We start from the raw sequence: 27,281 nt of genomic DNA on the forward strand, positions 1-27,281 counted from the left end.
ATTGGCCTTATGTACAGGACTATATTATGGCTTCTGTTGTGTGTGTGTGTGTGTGTGTGTGTGTGTGTGTGTGTGTGTGTGTGTGTGTGTGTGTGTGTGTGTGTGTGTACGATAAAAATCCTTTAAGACATTACCCCCTATTATGACTCATGGACAACCAGGGGAGTATTTAAAGGGGTTGTTCAGCATCATAAAATTCATCACATTTTTTTGTTTAATTAAAAGTATTAACATTTTTCAATATACTTTCTGTATTCATTTCTCACTGTTTTCAAGATCTCTGCTTGTTATTGAGTCGGACATTTTATTATTTAGTTCCAGGGGATAAGTATATTGGAAAATTGTATAGCTTTTAATTAACGGAAAAAAGAAGATACGTTTGCTAAAAGTGGACAACTCCTTTAAGGCTGCATTCACACAAGCGTGACAAATCTGTCCATGTGCGTTGCGTTTTGTATCTGTGTGCTTTGCGTGTGGCATGTGTTTTTCACACACTCGCAAGCACTTTTTTATTTTTTTTTCATTGTAATTGATGTGTAAAACACGGACAGGGCCGGCCTTAAGGGTGTGCGACCTGTGCCATTGCACAGGGCGCGTCACTCCAGCAGGTGGAAGGGGGCGTTACACTGGCTCCCTTCCCCTGCTTGTTTCAGAAGCGCAGTGGCCCGGTGACTCAGCAGCCGCCTTTCCGCCCAGGGCGCTTCTTCACTCAGTGCGTCGCTACCGCAGTAGCGGCTGCTAGCGGCGACACCGGGCATGTGGGCGCCCGTGACTCCAGTCACGATGGGCCCCCCATGGCCTGCGGCACCTCTAGCAGCCATTGTGGCTGCTACAGTGGTAGCGCCGCCATTATAGCAGAGCAGGGAGGTTTCTCCCTGCTCTGCTATCTACTAGCGACACTGTAGCTCCCTGAAGGAGCAGAATCCCCCAGTGGCCGGGGATTCCGCTCCTGGAGCGCTATGCTCCATGTCGTCTCTGTCTATATATGGACAGTGGCATCAGGGGCAACTCCTGAACCGGAATCCCCATCCACAGCGTTGCCGTCTCTGTGACCGGGGATTCCACTCCAGGAGAAGCCCTTGAAGTCACTGTCCATAAATGTATATTATATTATTATTATACTTTATGTGGTACACTAAAGGGACATTATACTATGTTGGGGCACTATATAGGGCATTATACTGTGGGAGGCATTATACTTTTTTTATGGGACATTTTTTTATGATGGGGTGGGGTGTCAAAACATAATTTCACACGGGGCACCATCTATCCTAAGGCCGGCTCTGAATATGTGCATCCGTGTGCTGTCCGTGGTTTTCACGCACCCATTAAATTCAATAGGCCACTAGGTGCGTGAAAACGCACCAATATAGGACATGCAGTGAGTTTCACGCAAAGGACACTCGGTGCGTGAAAACTCACGCATGTGTGAATAGCCCCATTGAAATCAAGGGGGCCGTGTGGTGTGTGTTGTTTCAACGCACAGCACACGGACAAGATTGATGCTCGTCTGAATGAGCTCTAACTATGACTAATTATATTAAAGTTCCAATACTTTCAATGAGCTTCAGACATCTACATTTATATATTATATTATCTATAAAACTAGAAATATTAATAAATTAAAAAAGCAAAAAAGTGATGAGTTTCCTGTTAGTGGATCATGTGTCTGCTACGCCTTCAGCAGAGATCTAGATCACTAAGGCTTCGTTCACATCTGTGTTGGGACTTGGTCAGACCTTTCCGTCTGGGAAACCCATGAACGGAACCCAAACGAAAACCATAGCTTTCCGTTTGCATTGCCATTGATTTCAATGGTGACGGATCCGGTGCAAATGGTTTCCATTTGTCTCCATTCCATAAGGTTTCCATTGTTTTGGCGGAATTAATAGCGTAGTTGACTGTGCTATTGATTCCGCCTAAAAAAACAAAACAGAACCCTATGGAACAGAGACAAACGGAAACCGTTAACAACGGCAGCATTACCATTGAATGCAAACGGAAAGCTATGCCATAGCTTTCCGTTCATGGGTTTCGCCGACAAAAAGGTCTGATGCAGATGTGAACGAAGCCTAAGTTCTGTGAGACACATTGATGTGAGTGTTATATGACTTGTGAGATGTAATGTCTTCACCATGTGGGTCAGTTCACACGTTGCGTAAATACTGCAGATTTTCTGCAACGCAATTCTTTGTGGAAAATCCGCAGCAAATGCAGTAGCAGCAAAGTGGATGAGGTGGAACAAATCTCCTCCACACGCTGCGTAAAAACTGAGCGGAAATAAACGCTCAAAAATCGACTTGCGGTGCAGAATTTTATTCCGCGGCATGTCAATTGTATTTGAGTAGACGCTGCTTATTTGTTGCGGTTTTTCCCATTGAATTCTATGGGAAGGTAAAACCCGCAACAAATGGAAGCTGTTCCGTTTTTTTGCGGAAGATTCGCAGCGATTTCGCCGCAAAAAAACGCAACTCAGAAAAAAATCTTATATTTACTGAAAAGTCTGTGTTTCTTCCTCCAGCTCCAGGCCGGCCTCCTTGGATCACGTTTCATCCCATGTGACCGCTGCAGCCAATAACCGGCTATAAAAGCGGTCACATGGGATGAAATATCATCCCAGGAGGCCGGCCTGGATAACGTCAGAGGGCCGGCCTCCTGGGATAACATTTCATCCCATGTGACCGCTGCTGCAGCCTGTGATTGGCTGCAGCAGTCTTCCGGGATGAAAAGTTATCCCAGGAGGCCGGCTTGCTAGTTTTTTTTAGCAGTTTTCAGCAGCGGGCATTTAATTTATACTACCTATGTATCTACCCAATGTATTGATGTATTGTGCAAGACTGTATGTAAAGGATCAGGCTACACGGCAATATACAGGGTTATACAAATTGCTACAATATAGTTGTGATGAAACTTCAATTGTTACCTGTGGTTAAAAGTCACAAAGGATCTTGCTACTTAGGCGAAATTTCCAATTCACGACACTGCTGGACTTTTTGTGATATTATCAAGGTCGCTTGCAATTGTTTTTCTATAGGTAACAGATTCATCATGATACAAGCACGACTTCATGTCGCCATATGGCTTGAGGCTAATTTGGGCACCCACATTCCAGATCAAATTTTTTGAGTGACACAAAGACTCTGTACACACTGCGCTTAGGGCATATGTAAGTGCCTTTTATTAATGGTAAAAAAAAATCAAAGGTTTTCAATACAAAGGCAACTTGCAAAAAAAAACGTCAATGGGCAATGCATGCAACTCTCTGGCATACACTTTCATATGTGGCCATATGTTGGGCTTATTTTCTCGGGAGATTTTCTCAGCATGTTTTCTGAACGTGCACTGCAAATAAAATGTAGAGACTAAATTCTCATTTTAAGCATTGTTATTAATATTTTATTTATTTTCACCCATTTTTTGTAATTTCATGTCTTTTTTTTTTTCTATCCGTGTACATACAGTGGCTGCTTTCAAGATTCTTCTGGTTGTTATTAGCAACAGACCGCAGTTTAGTGCCACCCTGTTGTCAGACATGTGGCCTAATGACTTCGCTCTACCTGTGTAACTGTCAATTGAGCTCCTACAATGCACTGCTCTCTGGTAATAGAATTCTGATTTGAGCTTTAGTCATAAATGAAGAGGAAAAAAATTATGTAACTCAAAATCAGCACAAAAGAATTAAAACCAAGTATTTATGAACGTTTTCTGAAGATCTTATCTATGAAATGCTGTCAAAATGTTGCTTAGAGGAGTTCTCCTTTAAGTGATTTAACCATGAATTATGCATCATAGCTGCAGGTTTGAATTACATTTGAGTATATTTTAGAAAAGACATTGAAACTGTCTTAAGATAAAACATTATCTTTTAATTAGCTTCTTAGATTTTCTTTGCATATATCATGCATTAAACTGTGATCACTGCATTCAATATAGGCATCAAATATAATAACTAGCCTAGACAAGAAATGGCAGCAACCAATCTGATTCCAGCTTATATATTAGGTTAGAAATTAAAATCTATTTTTGACTTTACTTTTTGTCTGTACTATTATTTAGGCATGAGACTCGTTGTGGTTTGCTGCAGAGAAAATGTAGAATGCTGCAGTAAACATTACTACCACTAGATGGAGCTTTACATTTTTTTCCTACATGTGCCTGAATTAGGGTATGTTCACACGGCGGGGGTCCGTAACGGCTGAAATTACGGGGATGTTTCAGCCTGAAAACATCCCCGTAATTTCAGCCGTACCGGCATGTGCAGGCGCTTGAACGCCGCGTCAATTACGGCCGTAATTAGCGCTGCTATTCATTGGAGTCAATGAATAGCGGCTCCAATTACGGCCAAAGAAGTGACAGGTCACTTCTTTGACGCGGGCGTCTAGTTACGCGCCGTCATTTGACAGCGGCGCGTAAATATACGCCTCGTGTGAACAGACAAACGTCTGCCCATTGCTTTCAATGGGCAGATGTTTGTCAGCGCTATTGAGGCGCTATTTTCGGGCGTAATTCGGGGCAAAAACGCCCGATTTACGTCCGTAAATAGGCCGTGTGAACATACCCTTAAAGTGCTTTGTGCTCATATTGCCCAAGGATATGGTTCCCTTCAACAGCACACCATGTGGTTGGACATAGTATTGCAAGTAAAATTTAGCAAGGTGAATAGTAATATATTACACAAAGAATTAAAAGATTATTTGATATGTGCTATATCTGTAACTAATAATAGTAAAGGATTCACACTATACCATTGATAGACACAAATCCCGCAAAATCTGTAGACACAGCATATTCTAGAAAAAAAGAAATAATTCATGGCTTGGTAAATAGGTATGTATTAGGGTTTGTAGGTTTGATGCTCACAGAGTGCACTGCAGATTTCAACACTGTAAATTGATCAGCGTTAATTATTGATTGGCTTCTATGGATCCATGCATAATGATACTTTGTGTGTAAATCCGCTGTAATTTTCCCCCAGAAACACAAAGCATAAGAGGAAACAAAAAGCAAAAACATAATAATTAATTTCAAACATAAGCTGTTATTTATATTGCACATAGGGAAATTGATCAGGACATTAAAGGTTCATCAAGTTATCAACAGTGTCAATCTGCTGCCTTAAAGGCACACTAAACCTAAAGTCACCTTCATATGCTGTGCAGTTATATTCACAGTGCAGTTCAATTAATCCATGTAAGCAGCTATCCCGGGCTGGGGCGAAGTTGGGTGTTATGTTCTTCAATGGGATGGCTGGCGGGGAGTCCAGAAAAATCCCTGCCCCCCCCCCTCCGCAAACACTACTTTATCTTCAGTTCTGAGAACCTCCAGAGACTTTTACATACATATATGTGACACTCATAATACTACTGCACCATTATAGGCTGTAAACTTTAAGTTGAGTGTTCCTTTAAGGATACCACTACACAATACATCCCTAGGTCACACTTATATCATACAGAATCCTCACAATACTGATAATCCAGTTATGTGCTCCCTTTGCAGGATTTATTTCCTATGTATTTTAAAAATTACAGAAACAATTCGACATTATTTAACTGAAATATATTATGCAAGTCTAAACACTGTTACAATATTTTTTTTTTTTGTCAACCTGATATAGAAACATTGCCCCTTTAAGAAGTGCAAAGTATCTCCATTACAAGAGCTTCCCTGACCATCTTTCACGGGGCACTGCAGTTTAAAAGATAGTCACGTCTCATCCAGAGGACAAATATGGCATCTCACTGTGGTAATTGTAATCGGGGCAAACTTTCTGCACAAGTTTATAGTCTATGCTGAAAAAAGCTATATAAATGCAAATGACCTTGAAAGGCTTCGAGCACAACCAGGACACGTGGCTCTGGGTTTGTTCTTGGTAACAGATCTTAGAGGGGTCAAAGTTGCACAAAGCAGTTTTCTTTGCCCGGTCCGTTTTCTCGTACTCAATCCTACAGTTAAAGGACTTGGAATCCTTGTTTTCCAGAGTTGACTGAGCCGAAGTTTCAAACTCTACGACCTTGGAAGGAGGAACAAGACTCACCGAAACATTCCCAAGTCCCGTTGAGTTATGGCGAAAATAAACGCTGAACGTCCCGTTTCCATGATCCACGATTTTCCCCGTAATAAGGAGGTTCAACTTGACGGTTTTAATATTCGAGTGAAAATCCCCCCAGCCGAACATCTTTTTGAATTTGCCCGTTTTAACTATGGGCCGACGTTTAGTTCGTACCAAGGACTCTTGAGTGTGGGTGACATTGGACAGCCAATTCCAGAAGTGTTCTGTGGTGTCGAAATAAGAGAGTTGGGCTTGTCTTTGGAGAGCTGACTGTTTGACGAAGAGGCGGAGAGGACTGTGAAGCCGGGAGTGGGAGACCTCGCTCACCAAGTTGTCGGAGGGGTCCTTGTCTTCCCACTTTAATGTGTTGTCGGTTCGTGGTATTTCCTTATCACACAAAATCTGTGGCAATACAAAAATAAAATGTACAATTAGTTCGTAGAAAACTTTTTCAATAACAGGGACAGATCAATATTTAATACATCTCTGCTTGATAGGACAAGATGTCTGGTTGTTCTAGAATTATATACAAAAAGTACTTATGTTATACCAGCATGCTCCATATCACTATACACAAGACGATGTATAACTTATACCAGCTGTACATACATAATTATATACAGAAGATACCCAGGTTATACCAGCATTCTCCATATCACTATATACAAGAAGATGTATAACTTATACCAGCTGTACATATATAATTATATACAGAAGATACGCAGGTTATACCAGCATGCTCCATATCACTATATACAAGAAGATGCATAACTTATACCAGCTGTACATATATAATTATATACAGAAGATACCCAGGTTATACCAGCATGCTCCATATCACTATATACAAGAAGATGTATAACTTATACCAGCTGTACATATATAATTATATACAGAAGATACCCAGGTTATACCAGCATGCTCCATATCACTATATACAAGAAGATGTATAACTGATACCAGCTGTACATATATAATTATATACAGAAGATACCCAGGTTATACCAGCATGCTCCATATCACTATATACAAGAAGATGTATAACTTATACCAGCTGTACATATATAATTATATACAGAAGATACCCAGGTTATACCAGCATGCTCCATATCACTATATACAAGAAGATGTATAACTTATACCAGCTGTACATATATAATTATATACAGAAGATACCCAGGTTATACCAGCATGCTCCATATCACTATATACAAGAAGATATATAACTTATACCAGCTGTACATATATAATTATATACAGAAGATACCCAGGTTATACCAGCATGCTCCATATCACTATATACAGGAAGATGTATAACTTACACCAGCTGTACATATATAATTATATACAGAAGATACCCAGGTTATACCAGGTTTGTGAACAGAGAATGATTCTTGGTGTCGAGTTGATATAAATCTGGAAATACGGAGCTTTTTTCAAGGGAAAACTGCCTCTTATTTTCAGCCATTTTTTAAGCAACTTGTTTTTTACGGCCGTTTTTGGAGCTGTTTTTCTATTGAGTAAATGAAAAATGGCTCAAGAAGGGACAGGCACTTTTTAAAAACGGCCGAGTAAAAACGCCCCGTGGGAACGGAACGCCGTTTTTGCCATTGAAATCAATAAGCAGATGTTTGGAGGCGTTCAGCCCCTGCATTTTTAGCCATTTTTCGGGGGTTTTACGGCCCATAACACATTTCAGGGGCCCTTTCCGAAGGTGAAATCAGCCTCCCACCACCTATTTTAGCTTAGCTAAGTTATTCAGCCACTTTTAGTGCCAAACTACAGAGAATTAAGAAAAAATGCACCTTCAAAAGAAAAATCACCGCACTTAATCTGTCCGAGCACACGGATCTGAGAGCATTTATCAAAACTTGAGTAATTTGTGTCTTGGCTCAGTCTATGAATTTCACAAAAGCATCTGTAGCTGCTAGATTCACGGATATTATTGTCGCTTCAATGTGCAGTCCTGCAAGATTAATAACATGAATTTGTTTTACATCAATTAACGGAGAGAACTGACATTCTTTTGTTGGAGAAGGCAGACAGGTTTAACAATACCCATCAGGGCCGGCCGAGCTGCTGATGGCCAAAAAATGTAACTTTTCATTTTTTTTTCTATATTTGTGTCGATATTGATTTTTAATTTTCTGACTGATGGACAGGTAGAGAAAAGGATCATTATGTGATGTATTGTGTAGTACTGCAAACACCTCTCAGCTGATTTCAACATTATCTTTTATGCATTTGTCAACATTGAGAAAAATGAATTTATTTCCCTTTAAAATGTAACGGTGTCAATTTGCCATAGTCCTTAGGAACTAAAAATCAGGGCCAACCTTAATGGTTTGCTGCTTGTTTGGTCGCACAGGACCCATAAAGAGGGGTTTCCCAGCACGTTGGTGCTTCTGATGGAGACGTAAAATGCCCCTCCCCAGTATAAGAGCTTTTAAGAAATGTATCGATGATTGGTATCCCTGGTTAATGCCTAATATTACTGGTGGCTCGGGCTGGTACAGGGTTTGAGAGATGTAATTTAGGGGAGAAAAGTGTTCCTATAATTTTAAGCTATTAAACTTAAATTTGTCAGAAATTCCTTATAGGCTTTTTTGTTTCCTGTCCCACACACCCATAAAATTACAGTATATGATAAAATTCTGTTTGCCTGCAACTACCACTAGGGGGAGCTCACTGCACAGGGAATTATACTGCTACAATGATGATAAAACAGTATACAATGAGCACCTCCTATTGGCAGCAGAAATAATTGTATTATTCTTGTACTTGGATTCTCATTAACCACATGGTAGGCTCAGAGACAGGGCCCCAGCAGACAGACAGTCATTTTATACAGTATAAGATTTCTGTCTAATGGGGCCCTGTATCTAAGCCTATCATGTGATCCTGTCTGCTGGGCCCTGTATCTAAGCCTACCACATGGTAGGCTTAGATACAGGGCTCCAGCAGACAGTAACAGTATACTTACCCTCCTCTTTGGCTCCGTGCACAGCGGAAGTCTTGATGCCATCCAGCGTCATGACGTCAAAGACATCGGGACCTGTCATCTGCGAGGAGGGTAAGTATAATGTTACTATAGAAACAGGGGTCCGTGTAGTTTATTACCTAGGCCACAGTTACTATAGTAAATTTTAACATGCTGGGGTCCACGGGCCCCCTGGCTACGGGGCCCTATTGCAATTGTGACTGCTGTGACCCCTATAGCTACGCCTCCAGAGGTCGCGGCGGACCTATGTTTAGCCCAGGCCCCTGATGGGTGTACCACCTGTACTGCCCTTATGGCGGCCCTGCTTCTAATAATAGTGCCAGCTATAATCCTTCTAATATAGTGCCAGTTGCAGTCCGTCTAATAATGGTGCTAGCTACAGTCATTCTAATAATAAAGCCAACTACACTCCTTCTAATAATAGTGCAGGCTATAGTCCTCCTAATAATAGTGCCAGGTACAATCCTTCTAATAATAAAGCCAACTACAGTCCTTCTAATAATAGTGCCGGCTACAGTACTTCTAATAATAGTGCCAGGTAGAATACTTCTAATATAGTGCCAGTTGCAGTCTGTCTAATAACAGTGCCAGCTGGAGTCCTTCTAATAATAGTGCCGGCTACAGTCGTCCTAATAATAGTGCCAGGTACAGTCCTAATAATAGTGCCAGGTACAGTCCTAATAATAGTGCCAGGTACAGTCCTAATAATAGTGCCAGGTACAGTCCTTCTAATAATAGTGCCAGGTATGGGCCTTCTGCTAATAGTGTCACAGTCCTAATAATAGTGCCAGTCACAGTGCCCATTAAAGGGGTTGCATAGTATTAGGAAAACATGCCTGCTTTCTTCCAAAAACAGTGCCCCACATGTCCATGGGCTGTGTCTGGTATTGCAACTCAGCTCCATTGAAGTGAATGGGGCAGAGCTGCAATACCACACACAATCTGTGGACAGGTGTGGTGCTGTTTTTCTGAAAAAAGTAGCTACATTTTTCTAATCCTGGACTGCTTCTTTAACAGTGCCAACTGCGGCATCCTTATAATAGGGCTAGCTACAGTGCCCCAATATTAGGGCAAACCAAAATTTGCATTAATACTGCCAGCTAAAGTTCTCCTATAATAATGTCAGCTACAGTGCCCATTACTAGCCTCAGCCACAAAGTCCCTACAGTATAATAGAGCCAGCCATAGTTCCCCCGTAATAGTGTCTGCCATAATATATAAGACATTAACTTCTTCCATGCTCCAGTGCTGCGCTCTACTCCTTGCACAGGAAGTTAAAAACCACCAGCCAATCAGCAGCCACAGACATATAACTTCCTCTCAAAGATTCACTGAAGAGCTAGTGAGGCAGAAGTGATACCGGGCAATATCCTTATACAGATGTAGCCATCTTTATCTTGATTCAGATCACTTGCTGCAGCTCACACAACAAAAGCCACTGAAAAAGTCAAGTTAACCCCTTCCCGTCGTAAACAACTTTCAGATTTTAATTTTCGTTTTTTCCTCCACACCTTCGAAAAGCCATAACTTTTTTATTTTTCCGACGATATAGTCCTATGAGGGCTTGATTTTTGCGGGACGAGTTGTAGTTTTTTGTAGCACCATTTATTGTGCTAGGAAATGGGAAAACAGCGATTCCTCCATTGTTTTTTGCACTTTGTTTTTTCGCAATTCACTGTGCAATTATAACAACATGTTAACTTTATCCTGCGGGTCAATACGATTACGGCGATACCAAATATATATATATTTTTTTTTTTCTTCTATATTTTACTACTTTTACAAGTAATAAACTAAGTGTAAAAAATGAAATTTATTTTGTGTCGCCAAATTCTGAGAGCCATAAGTTTTTATTTTTCCATCGATTAAGTGGTATGAGGGCTTATTTTTTGCGGAATACGCTGTAGTTATTACTGATACATTTTTGGGGTACATGCGACGTTTTGATCACTTTTATTTATTTTTTTGTGGGAGATTAGGGGACCAAAAAATAGCGATTCTGGCATTTACAATTTTTTTTTTTACGGCGTTCACCGGGCAGGTTAAATAAGGATATATAGTAATAGTTCAGACTTTTACGGATGCAGCGATACCAATTATGTTTATTTTTTTACTGTTCTCTAGGGGGAAAATGGGAAAAGTTTTTTTTTTTAACTTTAAATATTTTATTTATTTTTTTTACAGAAAAAAATAACTTTTTTACTTTTTTTTTATTAGTCCCCCAAGGGGACTTCAACCAGCGAACCTTGGATCACTTGCACGATATACTGCAATACCAATGTATTGCAGTATATCGTCTTTCTGACAGGCCAGAGGCAGGGCCTAGTAGGAGCACAAAGATGGCGGACCTGGGGGCCTTCATTAGGCCCCCAGGCAGCCATAGCAACAGTCACCACCCCGCGATTGCATTGTGGTGGGCGCAATGAGCTGCTAGACGCAGTCGCCCCCTTTTCCTAACGATTTAAATGCCGCGGCCACTATTGACCACGGCATTTAACGGGTTAAACTAGCGGGATTGCGCTCGAGCACGATCCCGCTCGTTACTGTGAGGTGTTGGCTGTAACATACAGCCAACACCAGCATCGTATGGAGTGGGTTCACTCCGTGAGCCCGTTCTTTACTTCCCCTACCCGGCTATGACGTATGGATACGACAAATGTCGGGAAGGGGTTAAAGTTTCCTGACACTGCGTTTTTAATGAGTTAAAAGTCAAGATAAAGATGGCTACATCTGTACATGAAGCATATGATGCAATGCTGTAACTAATATCCAGATCTTCTGTACAGATTGGTAAAAGCTTCATGTAAGAATCAGATCTACATAAAAAATACAAACTGGTTAAAAACTAAATAAAACAATGATTTTCAGCCGCTCGCTCTGGATTCAGCCTCATTTCCTCGCTGCAGCGTGCAGGAAGCTCGGGGAATACTTCATATTCAGAAAGTTAAACGATTGCAGGCTTCCCGCGGTACATTGCAGCGATATGGAAAGCATAGTGGTCGTAATTTTCTAAATGTGATTCTTAACGAGCGGTTTTGGTGCCAGGAATTTAAGCAATCAGCAAGTTTCGCAGTTATGAACGGAGAACAGTTGGTTTTTAGGGGATTTCGCCTCCTAAATTTTTTTTTGCCAGATCCAGGAGGACCCGCCGTTTCTTGCTTCGTGTATTTATTTAAGATCAAATGTTATAAAAGATGTACAGTAAGGTTCCGATAATCCAGAACACTTGGAGCCGATGAGGTTTCGGATTATTGGAATTTTAAATTTATCTTGGATATTGGATGGGTGGACGGATGGTCAGCTATACATAATTAGAAACTAGATATAGTCCAGATTATTCCAGCATGGTCTATACCACTATAAATAGGATGTAGGTGTCCAGAAGTTTTACCTCACTGCTGTTTTTTTGTTTTTTTTAGGTCAGCCTCATTAGCCCTCCACTAAGACTAGCTACTCCTGCTAACTCCTTAGTTCATTAGGAGTCAGAGGTTCAGGATGCTGCGCCGTTCCTTCTTGTTTTTAGCTGAAGCTCTGCATGTTCAGATTGGCAGCTTTGTTTAAGCACCAGCCCAAAAACTCAACATCCGGTCAGCTACAGTCTATAGTGCTTAAAGGGTTGTCCCAGAATATTGATCAACTTATTGCAGTGGATTCATCCGGAGATCAGATGTTATTGCCAAGGGAAGCAGAAACAGTTCATGATTGGCTGACAATGTTATACATGGAGAGGTCGTGTCCATCCATATCACTATATACAAGAAGATGTATAATTTATGCCCGCTGTACATATATAATTATATACAGAAGATACCCAGGTTATACCAGCATGCTCCATATCACTATATACACGAGGATGTATAACATATACCAGCTGTACATATATAATTATATACAGAAGATACCCAGGTTATACCAGCATGCTCCATATCACTATATACAGGAAGATGTATAACTTATACCAGCTGTACATATATAATTATATACGGAAGATACCCAGGTTATACCAGCATGCTCCATATCAGTATATACAAGAAGATGCATAACTTATACCAGCTGTACATATATAATTATATACAGAAGATACCCCGGTTATACCAGCATGCTCCATATCACTATATACAAGAAGATGTATAACTTATACCAGCTGTACATATATAATTATATACAGAAGATACCCAGGTTATACCAGCATGCTCCATATCACTATATACAGGAAGATGTATAACTTATACCAGCTGTACATATATAATTATATACGGAAGATACCCAGGTTATACCAGCATGCTCCATATCAGTATATACAAGAAGATGCATAACTTATACCAGCTGTACATATATAATTATATACAGAAGATACCCCGGTTATACCAGCATGCTCCATATCACTATACACAAGAAGATGTATAACTTACACCAGCTGTACATATATAATTATATACAGAAGATACCCAGTTTATACCAGCATGTTATATATCACTATACACAAGAAGATGTATAACTTATACCAGCTGTACATATATAATTATATACAGAAGATACCCAGGTTATACCAGCATGCTCCATATCACTATATACAAGAAGATGTATAACTTATACCAGCTGTACATATATAATTATATACAGAAGATTCCCAGGTTATACCAGCATGCTCCATATCACTATATACAAGAAGATGTATCACTTATACCAGCTTTACATATATAATTATATACAGAAGATACCCAGGTTATACCAGCATGTTATATATCACTATATACAGGAAGATGTATAACTTATACTAGCTGTACATATATAATTATATACAGAAAATACCCAGGTTATACCAGCATGATCCATATCGCTATACACAAGAAGATGTATAACTTATACCAGCTGTAAATATATAATTATATACAGAAGATACCCAGGTTATACCAGCATGCTCCATATCACTATATACAAGAAGATGTATAACTTATACCAGCTGTACATATATAATTATATACAGAAGATACCCAGGTTATACCAGCATGATCCATATCGCTATACACAAGAAGATGTATAACTTATACCAGCTGTAAATATATAATTATATACAGAAGATACCCAGGTTATACCAGCATGCTCCATATCACTATATAGAAGAGGACGTATAACTTATACCAGCTGTACATATATAATTATATACAGAATATACCCATGTTATACCAGCATGCTCCATATCACTATATACAAGAAGATGTATAACTTATACCAGCTGTACATATATAATTATATACAGAAGATGCCCAGGTTATACCAGCATGCACCATATCACTATATACAAGAAGATGTATAACTTATACCAGCTGTACATATATAATTATATACAGAAGATGCCCAGGTTACACCAGCATGCTCCATATCACTATATACAAGAAGATGTATAACTTATACTAGCTGTACATATATAATCATATACAGAAGATACCCAGGTTATACCAGCATGGTCCATATCACTATATACAAGAAGATGTATAACTTATACCAGCTGTACATATATAATTATATACAGAAGATACCCAGGTTATACCAGCATGCTCCATATCACTATATAGAAGAAGATGTATAACTTATACCAGCTGTACATATATAATTATATACAGAAGATACCCAGGTTATACCAGCATGCTTCATATCACTATATACAAGAAGATGTATAACTTATACTAGCTGTACATATATAATCATATACAGAAGATATCCAGGTTATACCAGCATGGTCCATATCACTATATACAAGAAGATGTATAACTTATACCAGCTGTACATATATAATTATATACAGAAGATACCCAGGTTATACCAGCATGCTCCATATCACTATATAGAAGAAGATGTATAACTTATACCAGCTGTACATATATAATTATATACAGAAGATACCCAGGTTATACCAGCATGCTTCATATCACTATATACAAGAAGATGTATAACTTATACCAGCTGTACATATATAATTATATACAGAAGATACCCAGGTTATACCAGCATGCTCCATATCACTATATAGAAGAAGATGTATAACTTATACCAGCTGTACATATATAATTATATACAGAAGATACCCAGGTTATACCAGCATGCTTCATATCACTATATACAAGAAGATGTATAACTTATACTAGCTGTACATATATAATCATATACAGAAGATACCCAGGTTATACCAGCATGGTCCATATCACTATATACAAGAAGATGTATAACTTATACCAGCTGTACATATATAATTATATACAGAAGATACCCAGGTTATACCAGCATGCTCCATATCACTATATAGAAGAAGATGTATAACTTATACCAGCTGTACATATATAATTATATACAGAAGATACCCAGGTTATACCAGCATGCTTCATATCACTATATACAAGAAGATGTATAACTTATACCAGCTGTACATATATAATTATATACAGAAGATACCCAGGTTAGACATTTTCCCAGTTGACTTATTATATCACACCAGTCAGACTGAGGTGGTCTGGTAGTTGGGTTACAGAGTCGTCCTAACGCCTAACATTAATGGAGGAGTCGGTGCTTCTTCATTCTCCTATGAAACGGATGGGAATTAGAAACCTCCGAGTACTCTCATTTTCGCAGTAAAGCAGTGTAATACTGCAACGATGCCTGTAGTAAAATCAGATTAATTGAAAGTCACCGTTCTTAGAACCTGCAACGAAACAATCACTTTAGCGGCTTTACGGCTGCCTAATCACATTACTTTACCGATTCTGTCATTCACAGTCAATATATTTCAGATGACATGTTGCTTCAGCAAATAAGTCTCAGAGTGATGGAGCCCTGCAAGCCGTTACATTTAGTGCTTGTAAATTAATCTCAAATGAAACTTCCATCTCTGGACTTATTTAATAGTATTACTTGTCTTGCTGACAAAAGTGAATCACAGTATCTGCTGACGGTAGAATAGATTGCTGCTAATGATTAGTGGTACAGTCTACCGAGGAGTCATCTCTTCCCTGACCCTGCAAGGAAACTCAAATCAATACAATTTTACAATGACATGGAAGCTATGAAAGATGATAGAATCAAAACATCTATCATTGTGGGAAACTGAGGAATAGCTCTGCCTAGTAAAACTTTGTCTTACTAAGAAAATTCTGGCCAAAACCGAAGACACCAGCGAAGACTATGGGTCGTCTATTCAGACTAGTACACTATATGGTCAAAAGTATGTGAACTCCGGACTATCACAATTGACCCTTAGCACTAATATGGAGTTGGGCTACTTTTGTGGACATAACAGCCTCCACTCTTCTAGGACGGCGTTCCACGAGATTTTGGAGGTGTCTATGAAAATTTGCGCCCAGACATTGATGTTGGGGGAGATCGGCGTTACAATTAATTCCAAAGGTGTTGGATGGGGTTGAGGTCAGGGTTAACTCGGATTTCTCACCAAACTCATCACTCCATGTCGATATGGAGCTCGCTGTGTGCACTGGGGCAAAGTCAGGAAAGGGTCGAGTCCCAAACTAGAAATAAATGGCCAAATCCTGAGAAATAGCCCCACACTTTATCCTTAGTTTTTGTTTTTTTTGTGGTGGTAACCAATATGTTGGCCAATACAGGTCCCAAAAAGTTTGTCTGCAGTTTTGGCTTTTGTATAATGATACATCCCTAATTCTGTAATGCTTCACAACTAGGCAGATTTCCCATTCCGGGTCCTGTGAAAAACTTAGAAGCAACCCTCGCGGGACCTGTAATAGCTGCCATATTGATTTTTACTCAGTATTCCCAGTAACATTTGGAGATGCATGGTGCCATCGAGTGCTTCCATGCAGAGCCACAATCAGAAATATCTGGGCCCCATATGGCATATGTCTAGGGCCCCTGATCTTCCTGTTCTGTTCATCAACCTCCATCCTGCCCACTATTGCATATATTTGGTGAGTTCCTGAGGAAGGCTGTTATACTTCTTCTCAAGCACAGTGATCCACTGTTTTTGAACTAAAGGAGAATAAGATCTTTATGCCTATTAAATCTGGCCCTGTCATTTTATATGTGAAAATTTGTAGCTCCCATAAGGAACAGGTGGGTTGCAACCCACAGGGGTGTTTGGACCACTTGCCTGGGCGCCTGACAGCAGTACCGACTGTACTGCCCTGATGGTGGCCCTGCTTCTATGTTCAGTTGCAGACAATGATGTGTTGTAGTTGAAAGAATGACTACATTGAACAAGAAGACACATACAAATAGTCTTTACCCACCAGTCAAAGGGATGTTTGTGCTGCCCTGCTCTTTTCTTTTGCCAATGCCACCTGATTGGCTTCTTATAAGTGCCCTCTTGTCAGTGGCATAACTACCGCTGTAGCAGCCATAGCACTTTAGGAGACTTTCGGTCCCCCTTTCTTCTTATCACTGGGGGTCCCAGCGGTCAGACCCCCAGCGATCACACATGTATCCCCTATCCTGTGGATAGGGGCTACTTGTGTTTTGTGGGACAACCCCTTCAAGTAGGCTACAGGTCGTTTTTTGTGGAGAGGGGGTTGGGGCTGTATGGCGCTATCTACAGGAGGGGGGTCTGTATGGCACTACCTACAGGGGGGCTGTATGGCGATATCTACATGGGGGCTGTATGGCGCTATCTACAAGGGGGAGGTAGGGGACACTATCTACAAGTGGGTGTGACACTATTTACAGGGGGCTATATAGCACAATCTACAGGGGGGCTATATGGCGCTATTTACAAGGGAGGTGGGGCGCTATCTACAAGTGGGCGTGACACTATCTACAGGGGGGCTATATAGCACAATCTACAGGAGGCGCTGTATGGCACTATCTACAAGGGGCACTATCTACAATGGGACACTGTGTGGCACCCAGGGGATGGGGGGGCACAGTCAAAAGTTGTCTCTAGTGTGTGGTCACTGCAGGGAGGTTCTATATGTCCACCACACATGACAGACCTACATATGAAGCCAATTATATTTCACTCCAAGGACGTCTTTTAACCCTCAGTTGGTGGAATGTCTCACTGGTCCCAGTCTGGGGGCTCGGAGCGCTCTCATTCTATTCTTGGTTGGTGCTATATAAATAAAGTGTCGTCCATATATATACACTTAAAAACAAATGTGAGTTTCAAGGACACAGTATCTGGAAATGGGCCCAAACTCGCCGAACTGCATATTTTTTCTTTTTTTTAGTACTTGCCTTCGATTAATTAACTTATCTTCCAAATTGCCCAAACGCACTCATGAACATGTAGCAGAATCATCTGAGATTGAAATAGAATACGAGCAAACAAAAAATTGGTCATTTTGCCGGCTGTATTAACTCAGCGGATATGGTTATTGCGTAGAGACTCATTTTCATGCAGGAGAAGATTTGGGAGCTTTTTGAACATATTGGGCTTGATGCACTTAAGAGCAAATAGCCTGAAATTGTGAAACTTCAGGGAATACATAAAACTTTGGAGCATCAGAGCTGCAAGTTGCTTAGATATAAAAGAAACTGAAACCAAATGTCAGGAGAATTTATATTTGTCATTTGCTATTTTGAGATTTCAAAGCAGCAGGATCTGCAGGTCCAGAGTGAATGGACCACCTTCAAAAACTAACAAGAAAGACCATTTTAAAGCAGACAGACATTTAAAGGGCATCTGTCACTAAAACCGATCCCTTTAAATTAGGGCATCTAGAACAAGTAAGCTAGACAGACTCTCGAACTGGTGATCAGAGGGCAAATTCGAGCACTGTGCCCTTAATGATCTTTGTGCCAAACAAAGTGCCCAAATGGGGCACTTTACGGCAGGAAGTTATTTATTTGGGTCCCATTCTCATCTCTGGCTGGTGGTGCCTCCCCCAATTTCGGCCTCCGAATGACTGTTTGTGGGGCAGTTAATAGGTGCAAATGCCCCTCATCCCTATTAGGGAATCTAGCAGATGTCTAATTTACAAGTAATTGTTCTAGTGACAGATGCCCAGACTCACAGTTGATAATACAATTAGATTGCTTTAATCCTATGGTCTTTAATATGAATATTTGAAATAATCTAATGATCCTGAATTTTCTAGGAACAAATGCCAGAACAAAAGGGTCAACTGTGATTAATATTTTCAAGGTCGCACACAGAAATTGTAGGGACCTATGGAAAAACTCAGAATGAGCCTCATTCACCAAGTGTACTACAACTCACTACAACTTCACTATTCTGCTTTTTAGGTACAACATTTTGTGCTTGTTAATTACATAATATGTCTGTAAAGGGGAGCTCTGATTTTATCACTTAATAAATGAAGTAATTCTGGCGGCATGCTACCACCACCAGGGGGGGCTAACTGCAAAAGAATTTAAACAGCCAATAGTCAATAGGAGCTGTATAATTGTATATGCAGGGAGCTCCCCACGTGCACTGCTTCTATGATCGGTCCGCCACTGACTATTCAATGACATTTTGATTGGTCATTTAAAAGCACAATTCTATTATTTTGGCATACACCTTCTCTATTACTATTTTGTCATATTTTGCATATTTAGTATTGTAGAACATTTTTTTGTAGAAAAATCATCAGATGTTGAGTAAATTTGATTAATGTAATAGTCTGGAAACCAACTTACTCTACTGTATTATGCATAAAAAAAACGGAATCTGGTTGTGCCTTTCCCTTTAATCCATCACAAGGGATCCATCCGATTAGAGAATTTAGGGAACAAAACTTTTTTTGCGGCACCTTTTTTTTTTATATTTTTGTTGGTTATTTTATCATACTTTTTTGATTATTTTACTATACCTGATATCTCCGCCCACTTAGTGAATACAATAAAACCTCAATTTGTCTACGTAAAGAGGAGTTAATATCAGATGAACTGGTAAATTGACCTGAATAGCGATGTCTCCCTGATTCCAGCGCTGTTTTTCTATTTGCTCTGGACTCCCTCCTTCAGAGATATGGCTCACTGTTGTGTCCCTCTATGCTATTTTGCTGAAGTTAGCCAACAGAGTGTGAACTACCTTCAAGCTGCCTCACGCTGATTGGTCAGCCTCAGAGCCAGTTGAGCTAGCTCCACCCTGTTGGCTAACTACAGCAAATTAGCAAAATGAAAAGAAAAACAGCATTGGAATCAGGGAGATAGCGCTATTTAGGTCAGTTAACCAGTTCAACTTATATGACCCAGTGACAGGTCCTCTTTAAAAACTATGTACACCTTTGAAATAGTTATTTTTACATTTTTTCTAAATACTTTTTATTAAAAAATATTTTTACTTTTTGAGATAAAGATGCTTTGTATTCAGAGCAGCTGTATCTAGCGCTGAATCCAGTACCCGTCAGGTCAGCGGGACTGATGGGTTCCGTGAAAGCTAGTCCTGCATGTCTCTGACACGCATGATCCACCTGTAATCAATCACATCTAAGTTATAAACTTAGATGTGATCGGTAACAGCTCGATCCTGCGTGTCAGAGACCCGCAGGACCAGCTGTCACTGAACCCGTCAGTCCCGCTAACTTGACGGATTCAGGTCTCAGCATTAGATACAGCTGCTCTGTTTAAAGGATACAAAGCAGCTGTATCTCAAAAAGTTAAAGTAATTTTTAATAAAATGTAATTAGAAAGTTGCACCAAACACACTGATAGACCTTTTTATTATTATTATTATTATTATTATTATTATTAATAATAATTAAAAAAAAAAAGGGTTTTAAAGGTGTAGCAGGGAGTAACAGGGGGTTGGATCCAGCGCTGTAAGGGATAAAACGGAACCTAGTTCCAAGTTTACTGGTAGTCTATTAAAAAGGTCCAAAGATGTGGTGTCCTAGTGTGTAGGAAGGAGTGTCGTCCGGTTATGAAGCCTACAACGTTTCAGACGTGTCAGACGTGTCAGCCATGATTAAGGACGTCTGACACGTCTGAAACGCGTAGGCTTCATAACCGGATCAACACTCCTTCCTGCACACTAGGACTCCACATCTTTGGACCTTTTTAATAGACTACCAGTAAACTTGGAACTAGGTACCGTTTTATCCCATACAGCGCTGGATCCAACCCCCTGTTATTCCCTGCTATCTACTCATCGTGTACCGACACGAGGATCCGAGCGATGTCCATGACACACAACTAACGTGTCAGGTGAGCTGGAGGATTCCTCCCCCATATCTTTTTTCGTTTTAAAGGTGTACATAGCCTTTAAGTGCCTATTACCAAATCTGGCCTGAATTCTCGTGCTTTTTATATGGCCATACAAATCCTTGGTAATATACTTAGAATTTACAGTAGGGGGAACATTTTCCTATATATATAATGGAAATAATGAAAGAACAACTGTGTATATTTATCGTTCTCTCACTGGACCCATGGAGAGGTGTAAAAAGATTCTAATATTACTCACCATCACAACCCATGTAGTAAATTTGCCTCAAAACTAATTTCATTTCAAATTTGTAATTCTTTTAATTTTGGTAGTGTTAGCTGTGATATCGCAGTGCGCAGTGAATAAAACATGTGTCACTGGTAAATAAATAATAAGAGATAACAACCGGTATATAAAAGCCTCCGGCCTTCAGCAGCACAAAAATAACAGGTGCACGACAAAAAGTGTCTTACCCGATGCTTGGGGCGCATTCACATGGCTGTTTTTTCGACTGTATTTCCCCCTATACTCTTTTTAGTTAAAAATGGTAGTAGGGACTCATGCAAACTGAAGAGATTCTAGCGGAGAATATAATACGGTGTCTATTGAAGCATGCCCTGATTTTTTTCGTCATACTCTGTATGTAGGAAAATACGATGTATGCCTATATATAATATGGGAGCCATACAAAGGTGCAAAATAGTGCTGTGGGTGCCATATTACAGCTCCGATCAGCCAAACTGGTGTTTTACCTCCAAATACTGCAGGGCCATAAACGAGCATTAAAGAAACACATCATTTCTCAGTAAAACCGCCAGTTTGGCTAAACTGCCGGCTCTACGTGTGGCCTTCACCTGAGAATGTTTCCATCATCCTATGACAAAATCAGCTGGCTTCCTGTTGCCCAAGAACAGTGCATTGTGGGAACTCAGAGTACAGCATTAAACTATTAGGTCAAATGTTTGACGGCTAAAGTGCTGACTGTTTCCAAGGGCAACCAGCAAAATTGTGAAAGCTTGCTTCTGTCTAGAAATAGCGCCATTTTCATCCATGGAGTATGTTTGGTATTACAGTTCATCCCTATTCAAGTAAGTACTGCAATACAAGACACAGCCCATGAACAAAAGTGGTGCTGTTTCTGGAAAAAAGCTAATCCTGGAAAAACCCCTTTTTAAAAAAAAAGTTTAAACTTATATAGAAACTTGAGTAACTTTGCAAATACTTTACTGTTTTTGTATAGATTTTGAGTTAACTTATGTTGCTTTTTAGAGCATATGAACTTAGAGGATGACCCCTTATATTATCCTGAGCCTTTAAAAAGACAGTCTTGAAACCTGGAGGACTAAATGCAGCAACATATTATATGTTATCACCAGGGGTTAGGGTAGCCAGACCCGGGGCAATCAGCAGATCGATGCCGTGGCTTCATTATAATAAGTGGTTGTCCCTTTAAAAAACATCTTATCACTATTCAGCCTAGTCCTGCATTACACATACAACCCAGAAGAGTCACTTGTTGAGAAGGATCTGGGTGTACTTGTAAATCATAAACTAAATAACAGCACAATGTCAATCAGCTGCTTCTAAGGCAAGCAAGATATTGTCGTGTATTAAAAGAGGCCTGGACTCGCGGGACAGGGATGTAATATTACCACTTTACAAAGCATTAGTGAGGCCTCATCTAGAATATGCAGTTCAGTTCTGGGCTCCAGTTCATAGAAAGGATTCCCTGGAGTTATAAAAAAATACAAAGAAGAGCAACGAAGCTAATAAGGGGCATGGAGAATCTAAGTTATGAGGAAAGATTAAAAGAATTAAACCAGGGGCGTAACTACGAAAGACTGGGCCACATAGCAAACTTTTGACTGGGGCCCCCCCTCCCCTGGGTATCACTCAACCCCCCCTTGTAGATAGTGCATCCCTATAGATTCCGCCACACAGCACCCCCTATAGATATCATACAGCCCCCCTGTAGATAACGTCATACAGCTCTCCCCCTGTAGATAACATCATACAGCCCTCCCCCTATAGATAATGCCATACAGCCCTCCCCTTGTAGATAACGCCATACAGCCCTCCCCCTGTAGATAACGCCATACAGCCCCCTGTAGATAACGCCATACAGCCCCCTGTAGATAACGCCATACAGCCCCCCTGTAGATAATGCCATACAGCCCTCCCCCTGAAGATAACGCCAGATAGCCCCCCCTGTAGATAACGCCATACACCCCCTGTAGATAACACCATACAGCCCCCTGTAGATAACGCCATATAAACCCCCTGTAGATAACGCCAGACAGCCCCCTGTAGATAACGCCAGACAGCCCCCCCTGTAGATAACGCCAGACAGCCCCCCCTGTAGGTAATGCCAGACAGCCCCCCCTGTAGGTAATGCTAGACAGCCCCCCCTGTAGGTAATGCCAGACAGCCCCCCCTGTAGGTAACGCCAGACAGCCCCCCCCTGTAGGTAACGCCAGACAGCCCCCCTGTAGGTAACGCCATGCAGCCCCCAACAAAAGCGGCCTTTAGTTTGTCCCACAAAAGACATGCATCGCCTATCCACAGGAGAGGGGATGCATGTGTGATCGCTGGGACGCCCAGCGATAAGGAGAACAGGGGACCGAAAGTCCCCCGAAGTTCTCCATGACAAACCTCGGACTTCCGGCGTCTGCGCAGTTCAATAGAAATGAAAGGCGAGCAGGTCACACATGCGCACAAGCGCGACCGGTGCGCAAGTCATTTCTATGGAGCTGCAGACAGACCCCGGAAGTCCGAGGTTTGTCATGGAGAACTTCGGGGGAATTTCAGTCCCCCATTCTCCTTATCGCTGCCAGCGATCACACATGTGTCCCCTCTCCTGTGGATAGGGGATGCATGTATTTTGTAGAAACAACCCCTTCAGTGGCGTCGTGCTGTAGCAGCCATAGCGGCTGCTAGCGGAGCCTCCGGGCCATGGGAGGGGGGACCCGTGCCGGCGGGCGAAGCGGGCCCCTTCATGCTGTGGGCCCCGTAGCAGCGTAGCGGTAGTTACGCCACTGAATTAAACCTATTTAGCCTTGAAAAAAGACGACTAAGGGGGGACATGATTAACTTATATAAATATATTAATGGCACATACAAAAAATATGGTGTAATCTTCTTCCATTTAAAACCCCCTCAAAAAACAAGGGGGCACTCCCTCCGTCTGGAGAAAAAAAGGTTCAAGCTGCAGAGGCGACAAGCCTTCTTTACCGTGAGAACTGTAAATCTATGGAATAGTCACCGCAGGAGCCGTCACAGCAGGGACAGTAGATGGCTTTAAAAAGGTTTCGATAATTTCCTAGAACAAAAAAATATCAGCTCCTATGTGTATAAATGTTCCCCTTCCCTTTCCCATTTCTTGGTTGAACTTGATGGACATGTGTCTTTTTTCAACCCTACGAACTATGTAACTATGTAACTATGTAACTATTCAGCTCTAGTCCTGCCATACACAGACAACCCATTTATTTGAAGGGACACGCTGTAATCCTTCATTTGCCCTGTGGTGGTGCTGTAGCAAAATGTAAGCAGGTTTCCCCACAGTTTACAGCTGATCACTAGGGGTCACTTGGAGATCAGTTTATTGTCAAGAGACCATTTTAATAAGTAGGGATTGTCCAAAGCAGAGAACCCCTTTAAATTGTGCGTCTATCTACTGTATACTCTAAAGCCCATAATGTCACCCGAGCTTCTCCAATTCCCACTATTTCCAATCCCATTCCCCACCAAGGTCCTATTCTAAGACCCCATAAACACGACCATATTTTTTCATCCGTAATTATGGACCCATTTATGTCTATGGGCTACGAACACCTTTCCGTATTTTTACGAATGGATGTGCATTCCGTAGAAATGGTCTGTAAAATATAGAACATTTCCCATTCTTGTCCGTAATTACGGCATGGACTCCCCATAGAAGTCTATGGGCACTTCCGTAATTATGGACGCCTACGGATGTGCACCCGTAGCCGTCCGTCATTACGGAAGCGTTGTTAGGCGACGCCAGGTTTGTGTTGTACATCATTTACGGTTTTCTTCTTTTTGCGGATCCGTATATACGGATGCACTACGGACTGGATTTGCGGATACCGTTCCGTATATGTTTTAGGTGACTACTGATCCGTATGTACGGATGGATGAAAATTCGGCCGTGTGCACGGGGCCTAATAAAATTGAGAGAATTCATCTCTCTCTGTTTATCTGGAGAGACTTTAGATTTTTCTCCTAATTACAGTAGAGTTCATTGCGGCTGTAGACTCCGAAGTTCACCGCGGTTCTTTGTGCGGAGGGTTATTATTTATAAAGTACAAGTTTTAAGGTCAGCAATAAGGAAACCTTTCAAAATAATGCATAATAATGAGCCGTTACCTGCCAGCCGACATAATGATATCTTTTATGCAGTGTCTTAGCTCACTTCCATTAGAAGCTCGGCAGAGAAGCCGGCAGTGGGGGAATCTATTAGCACAAATATTAAATCTGACAAAAATTGGCAAATCCAGTCATGCAGATACAATACAAATTAGCGAAGCAGCGTTGATTCCGCATCCCTGATATTCATGGGTTTACGTCTTGATATCTGCATTTGTTACATTGTATTAGGAAACAACAATAATGTTTTCAAATATGACTGCAATGTAAATGAAATGTGAACGCTGCCCTGACTTCACGGGTTTTCTTTCCGAAGTAACAAATAAAATAAGATTATTAGATACAAAAATATTAAAGGTTCTTCTTTTATTTAGGAGCATATGTGATACTTAAGCCATCATCTCATATGGTAAAGATGGCGACCCCAGAATCTTAAAGTGAACCGGTCACTATGGCAGACCGATTAAAGCAGTCATTCCCAACCTGCAGCTCTCCAACTTTTGCAAAACTACAACTCCCCCAGCACGACCCGACAGCCGCAGGCTGGGAGTTGTAGTGTCTCAATAGCTGAGGAGCTACAGGTTGGAGACCACTGTATTAGGGCCAGTTCATTCGAGAGTTTTTTCGACACGTTTTGATTGCGGAAACCGCGTCAGAAAACGGCCGAAGATGCCTCCCATTGATTTCAATGGGAGGCGGAGGAGTTTTTTTCCCGCGTAAAAGAAGCGACATGCCCTATCTTCGGGAGTTTACGTCTCTGACCTCCCATTGACATCAATGGGAGGCAGAGGAAGCTATATCACGAAAAACGCGGCAAACGGCATGCGGGCAGATAAAAATCTGCCTCAAAATTCCAGATGGAATTTTGAGGCAGTATTTTCTGTCTGCAAAAAACTCTGTGTGAACATACCCTAAAAGTAAGGACATCCATATGATACCCTAAGGCTGAGTTCACACGTCGCGGATTTGACACAGATTTTCAGCGCAGATTTTACACTTTGCAATGCAAAAGGGTGAGATCTGCGTCAAAACCGCAACAAAATTTGCGACAAATCCGCAACATGTGAACTCAGCCTAATAGAGTTATATTAGTGGGGACAATTACATCCAGCCCCCCACAAGTGCCAAATAAGGGGGCGAAAAAGAAAGCACTTCCTTTGGCTACGTTCACACAGGGCGGATACGCTGTGTACCTTAACCTGGCGACCGCTGGGAAGTTTGGCTGAAAAAGCGCACTAAATTGTGGTGCAGTTTTTCGGCCGGAATGTCCGCTGCGGAAAACTTCACGTTAAAAAAAAACAAAAACACATACTTACCCTCTGACGTCCTCCAGACCGACCTCCTGGGATGACGTTTTATCCCATGTGACCGCAGCAGCCTGTGATTGAAATGTCATCCCAGGAGGTGGGCCTGGACGAAGCACATGATTCTGGGTAAGTATAAGATTTTTTTTTTTACTGAGTTGCGTTTTTTGCGGCGGTATCGCAGCTTTTCCGCCGCCAAAAATGCAACATCTGCTATTGGTTGCAGGTTTTACCTCCCCATTGAATTCAATGGAGAAAACATGCAACACAAAAGCAACGATTACGCAAATACAATTGACATGCTGCGGAATAAAAAAACGAACCGCAGGTAAAAAAAATTCCGCTCATCATTTACGCAGCGTGTGGAGGAGATTTATTCCAATCTCATCCACTCTGCTGCTACTGTGTTATGCTGCGGATTTT

At 41.1% G+C, this 27,281-nt stretch overlaps 1 protein-coding gene across 1 annotated transcript in view; it reads right to left on the minus strand.

Annotated features, from left to right (window-relative positions):
• Positions 1-5,018: 5,018 nt before the first annotated feature.
• Positions 5,019-27,281, minus strand: part of NXPH2 (neurexophilin 2) — an 81,995-nt gene continuing 59,732 nt past the window's right edge. The window contains exon 3 of the mRNA XM_075829235.1: positions 5,019-6,454. Within this exon, the coding sequence (XP_075685350.1) occupies positions 5,714-6,454 (741 nt within the window). The 3' untranslated portion in view covers positions 5,019-5,713. The remainder of the gene's footprint in view (positions 6,455-27,281) is intronic.

This window comes from Rhinoderma darwinii, chromosome 6 (assembly GCF_050947455.1).
Source record: "Rhinoderma darwinii isolate aRhiDar2 chromosome 6, aRhiDar2.hap1, whole genome shotgun sequence".
NCBI classification, from domain to species: Eukaryota; Metazoa; Chordata; class Amphibia; order Anura; family Rhinodermatidae; genus Rhinoderma; species Rhinoderma darwinii.